The sequence below is a fragment of the Elephantulus edwardii genome, unplaced genomic scaffold (genome assembly GCF_000299155.1).
Source record: "Elephantulus edwardii isolate Elephantulus edwardi_28Jun2011 unplaced genomic scaffold, EleEdw1.0 scaffold00019, whole genome shotgun sequence".
NCBI classification, from domain to species: Eukaryota; Metazoa; Chordata; class Mammalia; order Macroscelidea; family Macroscelididae; genus Elephantulus; species Elephantulus edwardii.
In genome coordinates this window covers 4,686,805-4,707,405 of record NW_006399769.1, presented here as the reverse complement: position 1 = coordinate 4,707,405, position 20,601 = coordinate 4,686,805, and the positions used below count along the sequence as shown (strand labels likewise).

The 20,601-nt window shown below is 37.6% G+C and overlaps 1 protein-coding gene across 1 annotated transcript in view; it reads right to left on the bottom strand.

Annotated features, from left to right (window-relative positions):
- The window catches only part of SRBD1 (S1 RNA binding domain 1), a 324,250-nt gene that overhangs the window by 48,401 nt on the left and 255,248 nt on the right, over positions 1 to 20,601 (bottom strand). Inside the window, exons 16-18 of the mRNA XM_006882310.1 lie at positions 11,404 to 11,510; positions 8,490 to 8,666; positions 4,448 to 4,594 (exon numbers count right to left, since the gene is read on the bottom strand). Coding sequence (XP_006882372.1) covers positions 4,448 to 4,594; positions 8,490 to 8,666; positions 11,404 to 11,510 — 431 coding nt within the window. The remainder of the gene's footprint in view (positions 1 to 4,447; positions 4,595 to 8,489; positions 8,667 to 11,403; positions 11,511 to 20,601) is intronic.

Genomic DNA, 20,601 nt, shown 5'->3' with positions numbered 1-20,601 from the left:
GCCCTCTGGGAGATGGAGTGATTTGGTGACTGGGGCAAACGGGATGAGTGTGTTGGAGACAATGAGATTGGCACAGGACAGAGCAGAGTTTAGAGCTGTTGTACATAGGGTCGCTATGAGTCGCAAGTGACTCGATGGCACATAACAACAACAACATAACAACATGCAAAGGTCTCTAATTGTGTGGATCACAACAAATTGTGGCTGACATTGAGAAGAATGGGAATCCCAGAACACTTGATTGTGCTCATGTGAAATCTATAACTATACCAGCTATCGTCTGAACAGAGCAAGGAAACACTGCATGGTTCAAGATCAAGAAAGGAGTACAGTAGAGACGTATCCTTTCTCCATTTCTTTTCAATCTGTATGCTGGACAGATCATTCAAGAGGCAGTATTAAGAAAAATGTAGCATTCTGGTAGCCTAGTGGCAAGAAATTGTTTTGCAATCTCAAAGATACATGGTTTAAACCCACTAGCTGCTCAATGGGAGAAGGATGGGCAGTCTCCTCCTGTGTGATCTGCTGTCTCTGGAAACCCACTAAAAGGTCAGCTATTGTTTGATTTTGACTCAGTGGTACACAACAACAACAGATATTGGTTACAAGATCATGTAGGGATAGTTCTCTGGAGTGAAAGAGTAAGAAGTCATATTGCACTAGATTAAAGAGAACAAGAGAGCAGTGAGTGATAACATCTGGGTAGACTACTCTTTCAAGCTTCAACCCGAGTAAAGATAGGAAAAAAAGGGTCTACCTCGCTATTTAAGAAGGAGGTGGTTTCGGAGCTAGAAGGAAAAAGCTTTTGATTGTCATGCCAAAGGAGTGGCTATATGTATTTGTGAACAGTTCTTCACTTTAGGTTTTTTCATCGATAATTAGGTCCAGGAACACAACATGATATGCACTAGGTTCACCTGTGTGTTAATGGCTTTCTGTCCTAAAGCAAGATTTCTACTGTACTTAGACAGAAGAGTGTGTGAGGTGAAGTAGAAGACACACTCTAAAAAGCAAACAAAAACACTGAAACTGAAAATAATTTGGCAAAATTCTTTTATGCTTTGAAGTCTAATATATATCCTTTGTGTTTTGTTTATTCTCTCCATTAAGTCTATTTGATAGATCAAGCATTTATTTTAACATTACTTAAAAAGCTTTTGATTCACGTCCATTCAGGAGTATTATGAATAATTTCATGGCAATTATGACCTAAAACACTTGATTCTCCTTTCTTAGTTTACTTACCTATATAAAAAGAAATAAAATTCACAGAAAGATTTTTTGAGAAAAAAGAACAATGTAGCATAAAAACTGAAGGAAGACTCATCAACAAATTGCATTATACAGGTGATACAACTTTGCTCACTGAAACTGAGATGGCTTAAGTGCTTGCTTCAGAAGATGAAGGATTACAGCCTTCAACCTTCAGTATGGATTGCATCTTAATATAAATAAAAAGAAAAAATCCTCACCACTGGTCCAACAGCACAGCACCATGAATGATGGAGAAGAGAATGAGGCTACTATTCATTTCATGCTCAGCCACACAATCAACACCCTTGGCATCAGCAGTCAGGAAATCAAAAGATGTGCTGCACTGGGAAAAGCTGCTGTCAAGGACCACTGCAAAGTGCTACAAAACAATGATGTCAATTTAGAGTCTGATGCGTGCTTGATCCAGGCCATGGTCTTCTCAATTGCCTGATATGCACCTGTAAGCTGGACAAAGACTAAAGAACTGATGTCGTTGAGCTGTGGTGCTGGAGAAGAGTACTGAACATACCATGGCTGCCAAAAAAATAATCAGGTCTACCCTTGGGAGCTCTGATGGCCTAGTGGCAAGAAGTTGCACTGCAATACTGAAGGCACGTGGCACAAGGCCACTAGCTGCTTCAAGGGAAAAGGAAGTGCCATGGGAGAAGGATGGAAGTCAGCTATGCATCAATTCCGACTTGAGAGTACACAACAACAACATCCTAGAGAAGGTCTCATTTACTTTGCACATGTTGTCAGGAGAGGCTAGTCCTTGGGGAAGGACATTATGCTTGGAAAGGCAGAAGATCAGCACAAGTAAAGGAACCTGGATGAGATGAATTGACATAGTGACTATGACAATGGTGTCTGGTGTGTTGGAGATGAAGAAGATGGCTCAGGAGTGAGGTAAGCTCAGGACAGGGCAAAGGTCAGAGCAACTGACTTGGTAGAGCACGTGCACGATCGTGCACACACACACTGGAATATTAATCATAAAAAAGAACTAATGATATGCCTTAAAAGCCACTGGAAGAAAGAAGCCTCAAAGAAATACAGAAGAGTATTATAACAGTTTAGTATTACTGATATGAAATTCTAGTAGAGGCAAATGAATATATGGTGGGAAAAATCAGAACAGTCATTACCTCTCAATGTTGAAAGAAAGGGCTAACTGGGAATGGGTATAGGGAATGTTTTTTGAGTTCAATGTTTCTTCTGTATCCAAGTTTGCATTACAAAGATGTAGCTTTTGGTAGAAAACTATCTGATACACATTTAAGATTTATATTTACATGGACTCCACTTGAAAAAAATCTACAAAGAATGACTGAACCTTAACTAATGGTACACATCCTGAAGCATTTAGTGAGAAGTGCTGTGATGGATGCTGCAAACTGAGAACATGCTTAGTTACAAACCCTAAAGTTGAGGTTACTGTGCATCCCAGAGCCTTGGAAGACAGTCCTGGGGATCTCCTTGCAGAAAATGTCAGTCAATGAAGACTCTACGAAGTACACTTCTACTTCAACACATATGGGCTGCCAGGCATCACAGTTGATGTAATGGTAACTGGTTAAGTAGTTATTTCTGCAATTTTCTTTGAAAAGCAACCATACAAGGAATAGATGAGTGAATAGACGGATGTTGTTGTTATGTGCTGTCAAGTTGCCTGCAACTCATAGTTACCCTATTTACAACAGCCCTAAACCCTGCTCTATCATGAGCCAACCTTATTGTCTCTGACACATCCACCCCCCCAATAACTCAGTCACTGAGTCAATCTATCTAATCAAGGGTCTTCCTCTCTTGAGCTCTGCCTCCACCCTTTAAAGCATGACGTCCCTCTCCAAGGACTGGTACCTCCTTGCAACATGTTCAAAGTATGTCAGACGGAGCTTTAGAATCCTTGCCTCCAAGGAGCAGCCTGGTCTCATCCTCTCTAGGAAGAACCTGTTTGTTCTCCTAGCAGTCCATGGTATAACCAATACTCTTTTCTAGCACCACAACTCAAAGGCATCAATTCTCCTTTTATTTTCCCTAGTCACTGTCCAGCTTTCTGATGCAAAGCAAGTAATTGCAAAAACCATGGCCTAGATCAGGAGCCCCTTAGTTTCCAGACTGGCAGATATATTAATATATAGATGGAGAGATATATGCTAAAATAGTCATAATAAAATGTTGATTATAACACTGGAGGGGGTGTATACATATAATCACTTATTGTAAAGTTATTTGTACTTTACTTTCATGATTTTTTTACATAAGAGAATGCTGGAGGAAAAACAGGAACCAATATTTTCATGTTAGAAGAGGATTTTTTTTACTTCTTTTATTTCCAACTTACCCTACAATGTACTACACACAGTATTTATATTTTCAAACATTTTATACTAGTTTGCATAAAAAGCTCATATACATTGTGTTTTATTCCGGTACATCATATTTCACACATTCCTTAACACTATGTTTCATAAGATCATTCATGTATATTGTGTTTTATAAAATCATTGTTAAAAGAAAGAAAATTAATATTTACTAAAATAACCAAATATAAATATTTTCAAAGCAAGTTGGATTCAATTAAAGTTATAAATTACTTAATATTTTTAAACTCAGGGGCTATTTACACAATAAAAAGCCTCATAGCTAGTTCTATAGCAAGTCATTAGTTTTGAATAAACTAAAAGTGTTTTAAATAAAATGTGTTCTTGGAAGTTTGTTGAGTTTTTTAAAGGTCTTTAAAGTTTCCTTTGTACAAGAAGTTCCTGTCATATCATTTTGCATTATATAATTTCTTAGACTTTCTCATGATCAATGAGTAACTTAGGAAATTTGAGTTACATATCTCCTTTCAAATGGGGGCTCTATCTTCTGATAAGCACAAGCTTTAAGCCAGGTGCCAGTCAATTGTGTCTTGTTAATTTCCAAAACAAACAGAGGAGAGTGCCATGCAATTTCCATTACACACACTTCACCATTAGTACCAGGGTTTATGAGCTTGACACCGTGCCAGGAATAATGGTTTCATTTCTCACCGAAAGAAAATAAAGTGTCACATAACTAAGTAATGCGGAACTTCTGAAAAATGGTGTCATGTTAAATATGGTCATATTTTTTTAGTCCTCACTATTCCAAACAAAGGCCATTTGCTCACTCTGGACACAGAGAATTTTCACAAAGACTTCAGACTTACCTCACTGCTATGTCATATGATTCTGGGTGAATACAAGTTTGGTCCAAGGGATTTGGCTTTAGCACAACATTCACTGGAGTTTTGCTCTTTTTCTTGCCTTGCTTCTCATTTGTTACCCCAACATCAGCTGAAGAGTCAGTGTGCTGACTACTGAGACCATTAAAAAAAAAGAGAGAGGTTGAGTAGAAAACAGTTTCTAATGTGCTTATTGCTCTGCTACATAAATATACACAGACAACAAGCAGATTTTAATCAAATATTTTATAAAACTTTTACTTTTTGTTTAAACTTCTGTTTACAAGATTTCTGTTCTTAAAGTCAAAAGCATTTTTAATTGACTCAGCTTTTATAAATGGCATTCTGGTTGAGGACAGAGAAAATAGAGGAGAAAAACATTAAGTAATATTAATATGATTTTCCAGAGCTAGAGAAAAGCATGAATTATTAAAATAACTCACTGAGTATAGAAAGTAATCAATGGGGAAAATCTGATACTTGACATACTTTGAGGAAACTTTAGAATACATGTTATGTGTTAAAAATGCCCCAAAAGCTCTCAAGTGATAAAAATAAAACAATTACTTAGAAAGGAACTATAATTAGACAAGCATCAAATTTCTCATTGGAAAATGTCAGATGCCAGAATACAGCAGAACTAGATCTGTAAAGTTCTGAAGGATAATAAAAAGTTCTTTTAATCTAGAATCATATGCCTAGATAAACTAGCAGTCAGGCAAATTAAACTAATTTTCAAACCTATAAAGACTTAAGCACAACCTACACAACACCTCTGAAAAAAACACCTCTAAAATGTGCCAGCAACTATGATGTGAGCTAAATACCAGGTAATAATTTGAGGTGGAGATGAAAAGAGTATTACTAAGGCTGTAATCATCTTTTGGAGAACAGAAAGATCCTTAACAAAAATCCCAAATTTAAGGGTGACCACCCTGAAGAATCTCTAATTCTCATTTCCATTGTTTCGAAACTGACCCACAGCTGACTTTGCAGGGGGTTTTCAGAGGCTGTAAATCTCATAGGAGGAGACTGTCCACCTTTCTCCAAGGTGTAGCTTGGTGGATTCAAACTGCCTGCCTTTAGAACGGCAGCACAACTCCTTATCCACAAGGCCACCAAGACATACAACTTTGAAACCTCTAACGGAAGATAAAGATGAGATTTGAAGACAAGGAGAGAAACCAAAAGGAATTTATACACTAAAGAACAAACATACTCCCATTTATATGCAGTATCTAGGTTAGACACCAGAACCCAAAAGTTCAGGTTATATATTATTGTTGGGTGGTGTATAGTTGGTTCTGACTCACAGAGATCCTACCCACGACTTAACTGACCATACTCATCATCCTCACAATGGCAGCTATGCTTAAGTCCATTGTTGCGGTCACTTTGTCAAGTGGCTTGGGATTAACCTTTGCCTCCCTGAGGGTCTTCCTCTTTCACTGATCCTCTGCCAAGCATGATTCTGCATGCCCTGACCCCCCCATTGCAAAAAATATTAAATACACATGGATGAATAGGAGAACAAATATATTTTGGAAGTACATTCAGAATGTGCTTTAGAAGCCATTAGGAGGGACTAGAGAAGCTGCGCTGCAATCTCAAAGGCATGTGGTCTGAGTCCACCAGATGCTCCAGGGGAGAAGGATGGGAAATCTCCTCCCCTGCAATTAAGTGCTTCTGAAAACCTACCAGAGGGTCAGTTATCAGTCAACTCCAGATCCAACAGTATACAACAACACAATGTAGTCCATAGGGAGAGTGATCACCTCTCTGCTGGTGCAAGTTCACCAGTGACGGCTAAATGAGCAATAAAAGGGAAATCTCCTGAATGCCTTACAGCCTTGGAAAACCCACTGGAGGGTCAGCTGTACGTTGATTCTGACTCAACAGCAATGAAATGAGACACAGTGGAGAGGGAGCTCTGGTGGTGTAGTCCATAGGGAGCTGCTACCTAAAGGCCATGCCTGTGTAGGTTTGAATCCACTAGTGGCTTTAAGGGATTAAGATAGGCAGTCTCCTCCAGTGCAATTAACAGTTTAGGAAACCCAGTGGAGGGTCTGTCATTATATGTGACTCAATGAGTAAAATACCAAACTTTCTCTCTGATGACTATAGAGGGTCAGTTAAAGGATCCCGAATGAGAGGGGTGGGCACAGTGGCTGCTGCAGTGACAGCGAGGATGGTGCACGACTGAGCAGCATTTAATTCTACTCTATATAGGGCTACTGTGAATTGAAATAATCATCATCTAACAGGAACAACATTGCTTTTTTAGCTTTCATTTTGTCCCACACTGACATCTTATTTTTCATTTTATTTATTTCTAATGGATTTTATTTTTGGGGGGTTAATGAACCATTTTCATTTCCTTTGTGTAAATTTTTAAGATATTTTCATTGTCATAACATAGGGATTATTCTTCATAACCTAAATATCTAACAATCTAGATTAAATTGATACTAAAGAGGTTCATTAGCATGCAAAAACTCTGTTCCTATACAACCATTCTGACTGTCCCTTCAATATTGCTGCTGTCATGATTTACCTCATTATAGGTCATGTGCTTCTTACTTTAAGTTTTATTCTTTTAAAATGTAATGCTTGATTTTCCTAGTAATCCCATTTATTGGATGATTTAATTTTTTTTCCTGCTGTGGCTTACATGTCATCCCTAATAAACTAAATTCCACCTATATTTTGGTATATTTCAGATTCTCTCAATACTACTCTATTTACATCTAGATAAAAAACCAAATTGTTAAATGACTATAATGTCATAATGCATTCTAATATCTGATAGTGGGACTGGTTTTCCTTTGGTGCTTTTTCAGGGTAAAAAAGGGTTTTTTCTATAAGACTATTATTATAGCTTGTCAAAAGGGAAAAAAAACCCATATCTGTACTATGTTCATATAAGTATTTATATAAGTATTAATATAGTTTTATATATTTATATATAAATAAATAGATTGAGTAGACCAAAAGTAGCAGACACATAAAAAGTATTCTTTCATTGTCACAAAATGCTAAGAATTTTACTCTATATAATAATTTCTCTTTTTATGCTACCAGGAACAGGAAGGAATAATTTTGCTCATAATCTGCACAGCCAAAATTTAAGATATTGGTGATTCTTGGGTAGGTAGAGAGAGGTGAGGCCTATTTAAGATTGTTATTGTTGTTAAGTGTCATTGAGTTGAGCACGACTCTATGAACAAAAGACTGAACCCTTGTTCTATGTTTCTCTAAGTTCATAGTTTCCAGAGGCATGTTGTTTAAGAAGTGGAAAGAACGATATTAATATAAAATGGCCATTGTTAAAGTCAATGTTATTTCATGCCAAGTCTTTCCACTAGCTATGCTCCAGTCACACTAGCCTTTACGCCTTTACTCAGTCACTCACTCAACTGTCATTGTGTTGAATAAGACTCCTATCTACCATCTACTGGTTTCTGATAATGTTGATCATAATAGGAGGAGACTGTGTATCTTTCTGTTAAGGAGTTCCCGGTGTATTTCCCTGCTGGAGACTCATTACCTTAGGGTTAGCATGCAACTCTCTATGGACTACCCCATCAGAAAGTGCTGCTTCTACCTTAAGATCTTGCACATTTACTGTTTGTTCTGCCTGAAATACTTTCGTTCTGATATCTGTGCTGACTGCTCTTTCATTAATTGAAAACTCTATTCAATGAGTATCACATCTCATGGAAGCATTTCAGTTCTACTCACCAAAACATTTACACATTAATTTTTACAGTCTATATTACAATTTTAAAATATTTACAAGTTTATTGAATACATTAAAAATGTAACTAAAGAAAATGGGGAATTTGCTATTTTGATCAAAACAAGAAATCTCCTGTATTTCCAGAACCAATCACTGTGTGTGACAAGAGAGACATGGAATGAATAAAGAACACGAGGGCACGTAGGACTTACATCAGTGAGTATGATGTGCAAAGGTAAGGAAAGGAGAGGATGATAATAGAACAAAAGTATATATTTTAATAATCACCTGCAAAATGTTTGAATATAGTCCTGGTTGATTCTGATGAAGCCAGCACACTGTTGGAAGGATTTTGGACCTAGTCCTTTGACCTTCTTTAACTGTTCACGGTTGATAAAGGGCCCATTTTTCTCTCGCCATTCAATAATATTCTTGGCTCGGTTGGCATTGAGTCCTGCAATATGCCTTAAAAAAACAAAAAGCAAAAACAAAAACAAAAAAATGAATAAATGATGTGGCAGAGATGAAGATTAAAAGGTACTGAAAAAGGATCTAATCTGAAAAGACACTATTTTCCTTAAGATAACAATATCAATTTGCAATTACATATTGTCAGAAGTCTCCAAGTAGGAGATAAATGTAGAGGACAAGAGTTATTTAATTGGACAAATGACGACACAATGTAAAAGAATCACAAAACTAGGAGACATTATAAAAATGGAGGTAAACAGTTTAACAGTGATGTAAAAAAAAAGCCACTTTCCAGTGTATTTCTACACTATTCACATTCCTTATGTCTCTGAATCAGTAATAATGCTGCCTATTCCTGTTTAGCTTATAAAATGAGTTAGTAGGAGAAGTCATAACTGACAGAATTGTATTGTACTATTTTGTTTTGTTTTGGTAAATCTATTCTAACTACTATAAAGAGATGAAATTAAATTCTAATTGATGTAAGAATTGAAGGTAAATAAGGGAACTTAACCAATTCCATGGTTTATATACAGGCATAAATACTATATTATTACACAGTTTTCTCTGTTTAATTAAAAGATGATCGAGCAGCAATGATGATGAAGGAGGAATTCAAGGTGCTCTGAAGGAATTGGGGGAAAAAAAACCAAAACAACAAAACAAGGCCCCAGGAATTGACAACATATCAACTGACATACTCCAAAAAACAGATGCTGCTCCGGATGCACCCACCAGGTTGCATCAAGAAATCTGGAGGATAACTACTTGGCCAACTGACTTGAAGAGATCTGTATTTGTTCCCATACCAAAAAAAGGTGATTTGACAGTGTGTGGAAATTACTGGATATTATGATTAGTATCACACACAAACAAGATCCTGCTAAAGATCATCCAAGAACTGAAACATCAACAGAGAAGTGCAGGTTGGGTTTAGACGAGGCCGTGGCACTAGGGACATTACACCCAATGTTAGATGAATCTAATTAGAAGCAGAGAATATCAGTATCTGTGTTTCATTGACTCTGTGGATCACAAGAAATTGTGGCTAAACTTGAGAAGAATGGGAATCCCAGAATGCTTGATTGTGATTATTCAAAACCTATATTTGGACCAGGAGGCAGTCATCAGAAGAAAGCAAGGAAACATTGCATGGTTCAAGATCAAGAAAGGTGTATGTCAGGGATGCTTCCTAGCTCCACACCTTTTCAATCTATATGGGGAACAAATAATCCAAGACTGGGCTCTACGACTAGGAATATGGCATCAAGATGGGAGGAAGGTTCATCAACAACCTGCATTATGCAGATGATACAACCTTGCTCAGAAAAACTGAGAAGGAGATAAGGCATTTGCTGCAGAAGGTCAAGGACTGAATCCTTCAGTATGGATTGAAGCAAAACATCAAGAAAACAAGGATTCTCAATACTGAGCCAATTGAAAGCATCATGATAGATGGCAAAGAGATAATTAACAGCTTCAGCTTGTTTGGTTCTACATTCAGTATCCTTGGTACCAGCAGTTAGGAAGTCAAAAGATGAATTACATTGGAAAAATCTGCTGTCAGGGACCTCTCCAGAGTACTGATGAGCAATGATGTCAGTCTACAGACTAAGGTGCACTTGATCAAAGCCATGGTCTTCGCAATTATTTGCTATGCATCAGAGAACTACACAATGACTAAGGATGATGGAAGGAAAAACCCATGCCTTTGAGTTTTGGTGTTGGGGAAGAAAGAGTACTGCACTGCTAAGAGAACAAACAGTTCTGTTATGGAGGGGGTGAAACCAGGCTGCTCCTTGGAGGCAAGGATTTTGAAGCTCTGTCTCATACTTTGGGCATGTTGTCAAAAAGAACCAGTCCTTGGAAGACATCATGCTTTAAGTGTGGAGGGATAGCATAAGAGAGGAAAACCCGGATGAGATGGACTGACTCAGTGACTGGGGTAATGACAGTAAGCATGTTGGATACAATTAAATTGGCTTGAGATAGAGCAGGGCTCAGAGCTGTTTCGATGGCACCTAACAACATCATTTCAGATAATTTTCATTTTTATGAAATTTTGGAATTTTGGTATCTATGGTAAAAAGCAGCACCTTTAAATGCTAAAAGATATTTTACATTATACCTGTTCCAATGCCAAACGGCCTAGATGTTGTTAATTTCATGCTTTATCTGAAGATTTGTGAAATAAATGCAAGGTTATGAACAAAAAAATAATTTCCAGTTCTCTTGCATAACAAGAGAAAAAAATGAGTACTTAAGATGTGATTATTGTATAATAGAGATTTTGATATGCAACTTGAGAATCACATGATAATATAGTAACTATACTTTGAACTCTCAGAATTTGACTGTTGGCTACTGCCAGCTTTGACAGATAAATGCAAGGGGCTGAATTGGTGAAAAGTATCTGTCTGATGTGGTGGGAAGCAGCTCTTTTTCATGTTAACCTTATTTAAATTCTATTAACGACACTAATACACTCAATGGTTACCATATGCTCTTCACTTTGGATTTTCTGTATTAAAGATGATAATGTGAATTGTTACAATAGTTTTCCTAAATGATGTCTTCCCCTCAGACTGATTACTTAAAGCTACGTGAAGCCAAAGATTTTCGGTATTTGACAACTTTACACACATGTGCCTCTTGTTCTAGCAGAGTTAGGCCTGGATATCCAATTAAATTCAAGATTCTGTGATCTTCAGCCACAGACTTCTTGTCTCACCTTAACAAAACTTCTGAACAGATGTTAATATCCACTCCCACAAAGCTGACACATTCTTCTACAATACTGTCCAGTGTTGCCTTGAGTAAAATCTGGGAAACATCATGCTGAAAAGACAAAGATCAAATATCAGTGAAAAGTAAGAGAGATCGAGTTCTTGGGCTATTCCATTACTTGGATATTAGTCAAAGGTGGTTCTAATCCAACATTGGCAATGCAGCACAAAGATGGGTAATCTCCTCCCGGGTGATTTCAGTCTCTGAAAATCCACTGCAGTGTCAGTTCTGAGTTGGATCTGACTTGATAGCAATGAGTTTTGAGGTTTTTAGTCAGGTACACCTTAGTCTTTAAACTGCTATTTATACAAATCCTGAACACGAAATGAATAGGGCAATAAATAATTCAGCCAACTAGTCTATCATGAGAGAGGAACACATAAATTAACTAGGAACAAGTATTTTGCTCAATGATACATCATTTGATCTTGTGATATATTAGTCACTTTAACCACTGACTGAAGACCATTAACTTTGCAGAGTCGTAAAGCAAGACTCATCCACAACTGCATTATGCAGCTGGCAAAGCCTCGATTGCAGAAACTAAAGAAGTCTTGCAGCACTTACTGAGGAAGATCAAAGACTACAGTATTCAATATGGATTACATAACACATCAAGAACACAAAAATACTCACAATGGACCAATAGGCAAAATCATGATACATAGAAAAATGAATCAAATTGTCAAGGCCTTCATTTTACTTGGATCCAAAATCAACATGGTAACAGTGATTGAGAAATCAAAAGACATGTTGCTCAAAAGAAATCTGGTGTCAAGGATGGCTTTAAAGTGCTAAAGTGCAATAATGCCCATTTAAATATTAAGGTCCATCTGATGCAAAACATAGTTTTTCCAACTGCTTTGTATGTATCTGAAAGTTGGAAACTAATAAGGAAGACTGAAGAAGAATCAATGTCTTTGAATTGTGCGAAGAGTATTTAAAACCCCACAGACTGCCCCAAAAATCCACAAAACCAAACAAATCTTTGTCTTGCAAAAATGCAACCAAGGTGTTTCTTAAAGGTATGGAATAGTGAGATTTTGCCTCAGATACTCTGAGCGAGGACGGGAGAGTCTTTGGAAAATGACATGATGTGGAGTGTCGGTGAAGGCAAGGAAGACCCTCCTCGAGATGGATTGACACAGTGAGTGTAAGAATGGACTTGCGCATGTCAGAGGTTATGAGGATGGTGCAGGGTCGGGCGAGCTTCAGAGCTGCTGCTCAGAGGAGATTTATATAAGCAGCAGTTGACTTGAAGGCACCTAACCACACAAAGCCAATATGAATGTTATTTATCATATACCACTAAAGTGCTGATGCTTTCAGTTAATTTTGTTTTTAGAAATGAATATTATTTTTTTAGGAGAAAAACAGAACAATGAAGTAAAAACTGTAAAGGCAAGTCCAACTACCAGATCTTAAAGAGTTAACAGTGTCAAAAAAAAAAAAGTTAACTGTCAAAATTGAGAGAAAAACACTGACTCTCTTCAGCAATCTCTGAGTTGAATCGAGTTCTTTATCAAATAGAAAAAAAAAATAACTGCATGATTTTAAAACAAGCTTTTTTAAAATTTTATACTGGTTTACTTACAAAGTTTATAAAGTTCATATACACTGTTTTTCATATTGGATCTTCCCCCTTATTTTTAAAATGGTTTTATAAAACAAAACAAAAACAAAGAACACCAAAAAAATAAACAAAAAAAAAATCAACAAAAGAGACCCCAGATATACTATTGATAATAATGTTCTTACAAGTTGATAGCTTACTTTCTAATGATAAACATTAAAAAAAAATCTTTAAACACTTAGGGAGTACTCTTAAAACAGAATGTGCAGGAACAAAAATACCTAAAAACTTCTGCTGGGAATATAAACATATAGGTACAGTCCTTTGTTTTAAAATATAATCTCAGACCCCAAAATGTCATTCCTAGGTATATATGGAAGAGAAATGTGTAAACATGGTCACCGAAGTACACGGACTGGAATGTACATCACTGTATTTGTTAACATCCCAATCTGGACATTACATTTTACTGTAAAAAGTAAAATGGACAAATTAATTGTGGCATATTTGCACAATAAAGCACTTAATAATAAGAATGAATGATCTTCAACAGCTTAAAATAATATGAATGCATATCACAAATATGTTGAGAAAATGAAGCAATTTATATATTAAAAAAAGGCATTGAGTTGTTTTATGATTTAGTATTCTGTACTAGGTAACTAGCTCAATGACTCATGCATACTTATGACTTTGTTCTAATTAGCTTAGACTGGGACAATTTCATGAATAGCTCATAACTGTATATTAAATTATCCCTAATTTAGTCTGTGGTTGGTTGTTCTTACACGCCACTGAGTCAGAGTTGATTCCTAACTGGCTCTCCAGCAGGTTTTCAGAGGCAGTAAATCACCTGGGAGGAGACTGTCTATATTTTTCCCACAGAGAAGCTGGTACTCTTGACCTTTGGGTTGGCAGTGCAGTTCCTTACCACGTATTTAACTATAAACAAAATAGTATTGAACTTTATCAAATGCAGTAAGGGATAGACAGTATTGCCTTGAAGAACTTTTATTTTAGATATATGTTTAATTTTACAGAGAAATATACACATGCAGAAATGTGTACATGAGGTAAAAAATATGCATTACTGTTTGTCACAGTAAAAGGGTATCAATGATGGTACATTAAATATGGAGTAATAGGCTGTACACTTCAGAGATGAATCCGCTTTTAAATACGTTTTTATACAGCATTTATCCTTACAAGTCTGGGTTAGTTAGTGCAGAATAATGCTTTCCAGCTTCTCCCATGTTATATTTTTTTGAAATCGTTGCTTCTGAGTCCTAATCCATCATGTGAACCCACCACAATTTCTCAATCCATTTGTTTGTTGATAGGCTGTTTCCATTTTCTTGCTATTGTGAGTAACTCTGCTATGAACACTGGTGTATAAATCTCCATTTGTGTCTCAGTTCTATTTTGGTTGGTGTGTATTCCTAGCACTGAATAGCTGGGTTATTATTGTAAAAAAAAAAAAAAAGGATAACTAGTAAAATGTGTATATCAGTTGAAAGAGGGGGAAAGGGAGGTGGCAAGGAGACTGAAGGTGGGGAAGGGGGAAACCACAGTTGCAGTGTTAGGTGGGCAGGGGTGGGGGGTAAAGGAATTAGGAAAGGTCCAGTGGGGACTTAAAAATATGGCATAATAGAGGGCATAAATCAATGGTGATTACTTTTATAAAACATAATGTATGGGAAAGACTGTCTGAAACACAATGTGAATGAAGGAATGTGTGAAATACAATGTAGATGAATTTTTTATATCAACGAATATAAAAAATGGAAAAAAACAAACAAGGTATATGTTATATTGCTGTTAGGTGCCATGAAGTAACATTGTGACTCACGGGGATGCCATGACAGAAGAGAACTGCACTATAGGGATTTCCTAGTTGTCATTTCTAAGGGAGAAGATTACCAGTGGAGCTGCTGGGTAGGTCTGAATAGACAACTTCCAGTTGGTGGCTGAATGCTTAACGGTAGTGCTACCATAGTTCCTTTCCAGAGTTAGTCTCCTCTTCCTTGGATTCTGTGATGATTCCTGGTACCGGAACAAGCACTGTGCCACAGGCTACACTGAAGACAGAGCTCATACAACAAGGATGGCTGCTGACACAGAAGGAATGCCTGATTAGTCCTTCATGACTGATCCTCTTCAGCTCCTAAATGCAAACAGTTCTGAATTTACCATTTCTCTGGGTTTCTTGGAATGGAATTTCCTTATTATTTATGTAAGTTGGAATTGCAATTTCTGGTGATTGTCTACCTGGGAACTTAAAGTCTAGTGGGAAGACTGAGACAATGAAAATCACTAACAGCAACCATTGTTGTGGTGGTGCTTGGGTGTCGACAAGTTGAGTACCACTCATAGCATAGCAAGCCTACAAACAACAGATCTGAAGCCTGTCCTATCCTGTGACAGTCTCATCATCACACACATAAGCCCATTGCTGCAGTCTCTATGTGAGTTATTTCATTGTGGGTCTTCCTCTCTTTTGCTGACCTTTCCAAGCATGATGTCCCTTTTCATGGAACAGTTTCCCCAAGCAACATGCTCAAAGTATGTGGGACGAAGCTTTGCCATCCTTGCCTCTAAAGAATATTCCCTAAGATGTATCTGTATGTTCTTTTGGCCATCCACGGGATATTCAGTACTCGTCTCCAACACCACAGCTCAAAGGCATCAATTCTTCTTCCATCATCCATATTGTTTAGCTTTCAGATGCATGAAAAGACCATGTCCTGGATCAGAAGCAGCTTAGTCTTCAAACTGACATCACTGCTTCCGCAGCAACCATACTACCCAAAAAGTCTTAAAATTTTAGTATGTTTAATCTTCACTGAAAATATTATCTAATTCAATACAAAAAAATCCTATAAAATATGTACTGTATATGATTGTAGATAATATTTTTCAAATATATTCATTTAAACTAAGGAAATAATTGGACACATGTACAAAGGTGTTAATATTTTTTATAAAATTAGAAATTCACCCAGAAGTTATTAGGAAAATTAGTAATTAGGGAAATAATCACAAAACGGATTCATATTATGTAGATGTTAAAAAAGTCCTGGTGGTGCAATGTTCAAAATTCTCAGCTACAAACCAAGAGGATGGTGGTCCAAACCCACCAGCTGCTCTGCAGTAGAGGAGACAAGGCAGTCAGCTTCTGTCAAGATTCACTGCCTTGGAAACTCTCTGGGGCTCTTAAACATTGTCCCATGATCCACAGAGCTGCTAAGAGTTGGAAGCAACACAATGGCAGTTAGACTGCATTTTGGTTTGGTAGATTAACTATCTCATTAAATGCCTAACAAGTAAAAAGATCTACAAGAACATGGTGCAAAGAATCCTTTAACTCAGTCTGCCTGCCAGGCAGTCTCATGAAAACTAAAATTTTTTATATTCCAACTTTTTGTTTTTAAAAACTACTAAGTTAATGTTCTTTTCCTTTTTAAAAAATTGTATTTTATTTTATTTTATTATTTTGTGTGCTTGTACTGTCAAATTGGATCTGACTGGTTGGTACAGGAGGAGATTGTCCCTCCTTCTCCAACAGAGCATTTGGTGGATTCAAACTGTGTATCTCTGAGATTGCAGTGCATCTTCTTGCCGCTTGGCCACCAGACCTCCCTTAAGTTAACGTAATTTTCTAAGAATAAAAACAACAACACAGCAACACCTGGATATATTTGGGGGAAGAATTACTCAACAAATTTCCTTCTTATCCTCACAATAATATCTAGGACATTAAAGTAGAAGCATTTATTTAATAATTTTGAAAATTATCTCCTAAGCAATTATTACATGTCAGCAACTGGGCTTATGTATGATAGGTATTGAAAGTACAGGAAAATCAGTAAGTACTCCATATCTTCAATAAGTTCACTAGATTTGTGGAAAGTTGGGAAGTACCTCATCACACTTACTTGGAACATTCACTAAAGAGCTGTCTGCCACCCAGGAGTTAGGGTGGAAAGGACATGGGAGACTGGTTTAGTATGTATACCTGCAGATGTATAGTGAAGTGTGTAGGAGGCCTCAAGACCTAATGGCAAAAAAGATGAATTATCTTAGAACTCTGAATTTCTAGGCTAGTTACCTGAATTGGATAAATACTGTGTTTCAAGTTCAAGGAAGACATTTTCAGGCCATTTTTACCTCAAACTTCTGTAATTTTCAAAAAGGAATATCAGCAGGTAGCCAGAGTATCCTTTGGAAGCAAGGACAATAAAACTTCATCTCACATACTTTGGACATGTTGCTAGGAAAAGCGTTCCTTGCAAAGGGTATCATGTTTGAGAAGGTAGAGAGTTAGTGAAGAGAGATGGATTGACAGTGACTGCAGCAATGGACTTAAGTGTGTCAGCAATGAGAATGGCACAGGACAGGACAAGGTTCATATCTATTATTCACAGAATTGCTATTAGTCCTACTCGACAGCATCTAACAAGAACAACACACCAGACAACTTATTTAGGTCAGAAGGTACAGTTTTCTTATTTCTCTACCACCAGCTTCTGATCAAACTACACCTTTTCCCTTTTTGTTCTGAAATACTGCAATTAACATACATTTATTTTAAAAAATAAATCCTTCACATAATGATGGAACCTGGGGTACCTGAAGAGTTTATATGCTGCTATTTCAGCAGAATAAACCAATAAAGCAGAAAAACACCTTCATGTCAGAATGAAATGACAAGGGATGATAGAAGGAGAATAATGAGTTTGAGCTGTGGTGCTAGAGAAGAATACTGAATATAGCATGGATTGTTGTACATAGCAATCCATGGTATATTCAGTATTCTTCTCTAGCACCACAGCTCAAAGGCATTATTCTCCTTCTATCATCCCTTGTCATTTCATTCTGACATGATTATCCGGGAGGCTGGGCTCTATGAGGAGAAATGTGGGGTCAGGATTGGTGGACGATTTATCAACAATCTGCGTTATGCGGATGACACAACCCTGCTTGCTGAAACTGAGGAGGACCTGAAGCGCCTGCTGCAGAGTGTCAAGGACTGCAGCCTATAATATGGATTGAGGCTCAATGTCAAGAAGACAAAGATTCTCACCACTGGACCAATTGGCAGCATCAGGATGGATGGTGAAGAGATTGAGATTGTACACAGCTTTAGTTTGCTTGGCTCCATAGTCAACAGTCTTGGCACCAGCAGCCAGGAAATTAAAAGGCGCATTGCCATGGGAAAGTCTGCTGTTAGGGACCTCTCCAAAGTGCTGAAGAGCAGTGGTGTCTCTCTGGAGACTAAGGTGCGTCTGATACAGGCCATGGTCTTCGCAATCACCTGTTATGCATCAGAGAGTTGGACAATGACTAAGGAGGATAGAAGGAGAACTGATGCCTTTGAGCTGTGGTGCTGGAGAAGAGTATTGAAAATACCATGGACTGCTAGGAAAACAAACAGATTTGTCCTGGAAAGGGTTAAACCGGGTGGCTCCTTGGAGGCAAGGATTCTGAGGCTCCGTCTAACTTACTTTGGACATGTAGTGAGCAGAGACCGGTCCTTGGAGAGGGACATCATGCTTGGGAGGGTGGAGGGATGGCGCAGGATAGGAAGGCCCTCTATGAGGTGGACTGATTCAGTGACTGGGATAATTGGGATGGGAGTGTCAGAGACAGTGCGATTGGCACAGGACAGAGCGGAGTTTAGGGCTGTTGTACATAGGGTCGCTATGAATCGCAGGCGACTCGACGGCACATAACAACAACAACAACAACAACCATGGATTGCTAGGAGAACAAACACATTTGCCCTGGAGAGGGTGAAGCCAGGCTGCTCCTTGGAGTCAAGGATTCTAAAGCTCCGTCTGACATACTTTGGGCACGTTGCAAGGAGGGATCAGTCGTTGGAGAGGGACATCATGCTTGGGAGGGTGGAGGGACAGCATAAGAGAGGAAGACCCTGTATGAGATGGATTGATTCAGTGACTGGGGTAATCGGGATGGGTGCATCAGAGACAATAAGGTTGGATCTGGATAAAGCAGGGTTCAGAGCTGTTCTGCACAGGGTTACTATGTGTCGCAAGGGACTTGACAGCACATAACAATGAACAATGAGTTTTTTACAGCAATAAAATTCTACATTATATATTTTATATTAAGTGAAAAATTCATTCCCAGCTGGCTTTCTAGGGCAATATTCTTAAGTCTGCATTTCGATTCTTAATTATCACTCAGTCCTTCCTCTTACTACTGCCAAAACTCAAAATGCAGTCAGAAACCAAAGATGCAAAAGGTTTTACACGGTAGGTAGAGACAATTTAAATAAAGCAGGTATATTTCCTCTTTTCACTTGTATTTTTCTTTGATTGACATGTGACAGTTTGAAAAGTCATCCAGGGGAATGTGTTGAATGACTACTAACGGACAGCATTAACAGGCAACCAGGAAACACTGGGGGGGGAAAACACACACAATTCTGTAACTCCTCTTCTAATTCTTCAAATACAATTCTTTAAAGTTTTTATTTACACCCTTCATCTTAGTTATCTAATGCTACTATAACATAAATCATTTAAGTGGATGGTTTTAATAAACAAATTTATTTTCTCACAGATAAGAAGCTTGGAAGCTGGAAGTCAAAGTCCTTGTTTCCTCTGAGCTTCTGCTCTTGGATGATCTTTCATGTGGCTTGGCAACTCTCTTTCCACCTGTGCTTTCGAGTTTGCATGTAATGATCTTGGGAAACATACTCTATGTTCAAGGTACACCTTATACTAATTCTTCATCATTAACATAAGAAAGACAACCTATTCTCAAATGAGATTATAACTTCAGGAATAGAGGCTGAGATCTGTAGCTTAGTTGGGGGAGGCACAGTTGAATTTATGATACATTTTAAAGACCAAAACAAACTCACTGCCATCAAGTCAGAACTGACGCATAGATGACCCTCCAGTGGGATTTCTAAGGCTGTCAATCCAACAGGAGGACATTGACCATCTTTCTCCTCAGGAGCTGGTAAATTTGACCCAGCAGAGAAGTGTCATCCTTGGGTTGGCAATGCAATTCTCTACCAAGCAGGGTATCAGAGATCCAAATAAATTTTAGCACCACAGAAATGGAGAAGTATTTGAACTTTTTAAAAATCTATGCAATCTGTATTCAACCATAATATAATATACAAATGACCTCAAAATAAGACTATTTAGTCATAAAGAATTCTTAAAGCAATACTTTGAAAACAAGGAGAACATTTTACTAATTGAGTAAACTATATAAAAAAGATGCTGCCTGTGGAATAGACCATGAATTACTTATGTGCAACTTCAAACTGAAGTTGAAGAAAATGAAAACAATCCCACAGGAACCGATACAAGACCTTGTGTCTATCCTACTGGAATTTAAAAATCACCTCCAGAATAGGTTTGAGGCATTAAACACTGATGATAAAGACCAGATAAATTACAGAATAAGAAACATAATCCATGAAGAGAATAAAAGGTCGTTACAAAGAAAAAGAAGACCAAAATCAGTGTGGGAACAGATGTTGAAAATGGCATTGTTTTTGCATGCCAAAACAAAGGCGGGAAACACAGA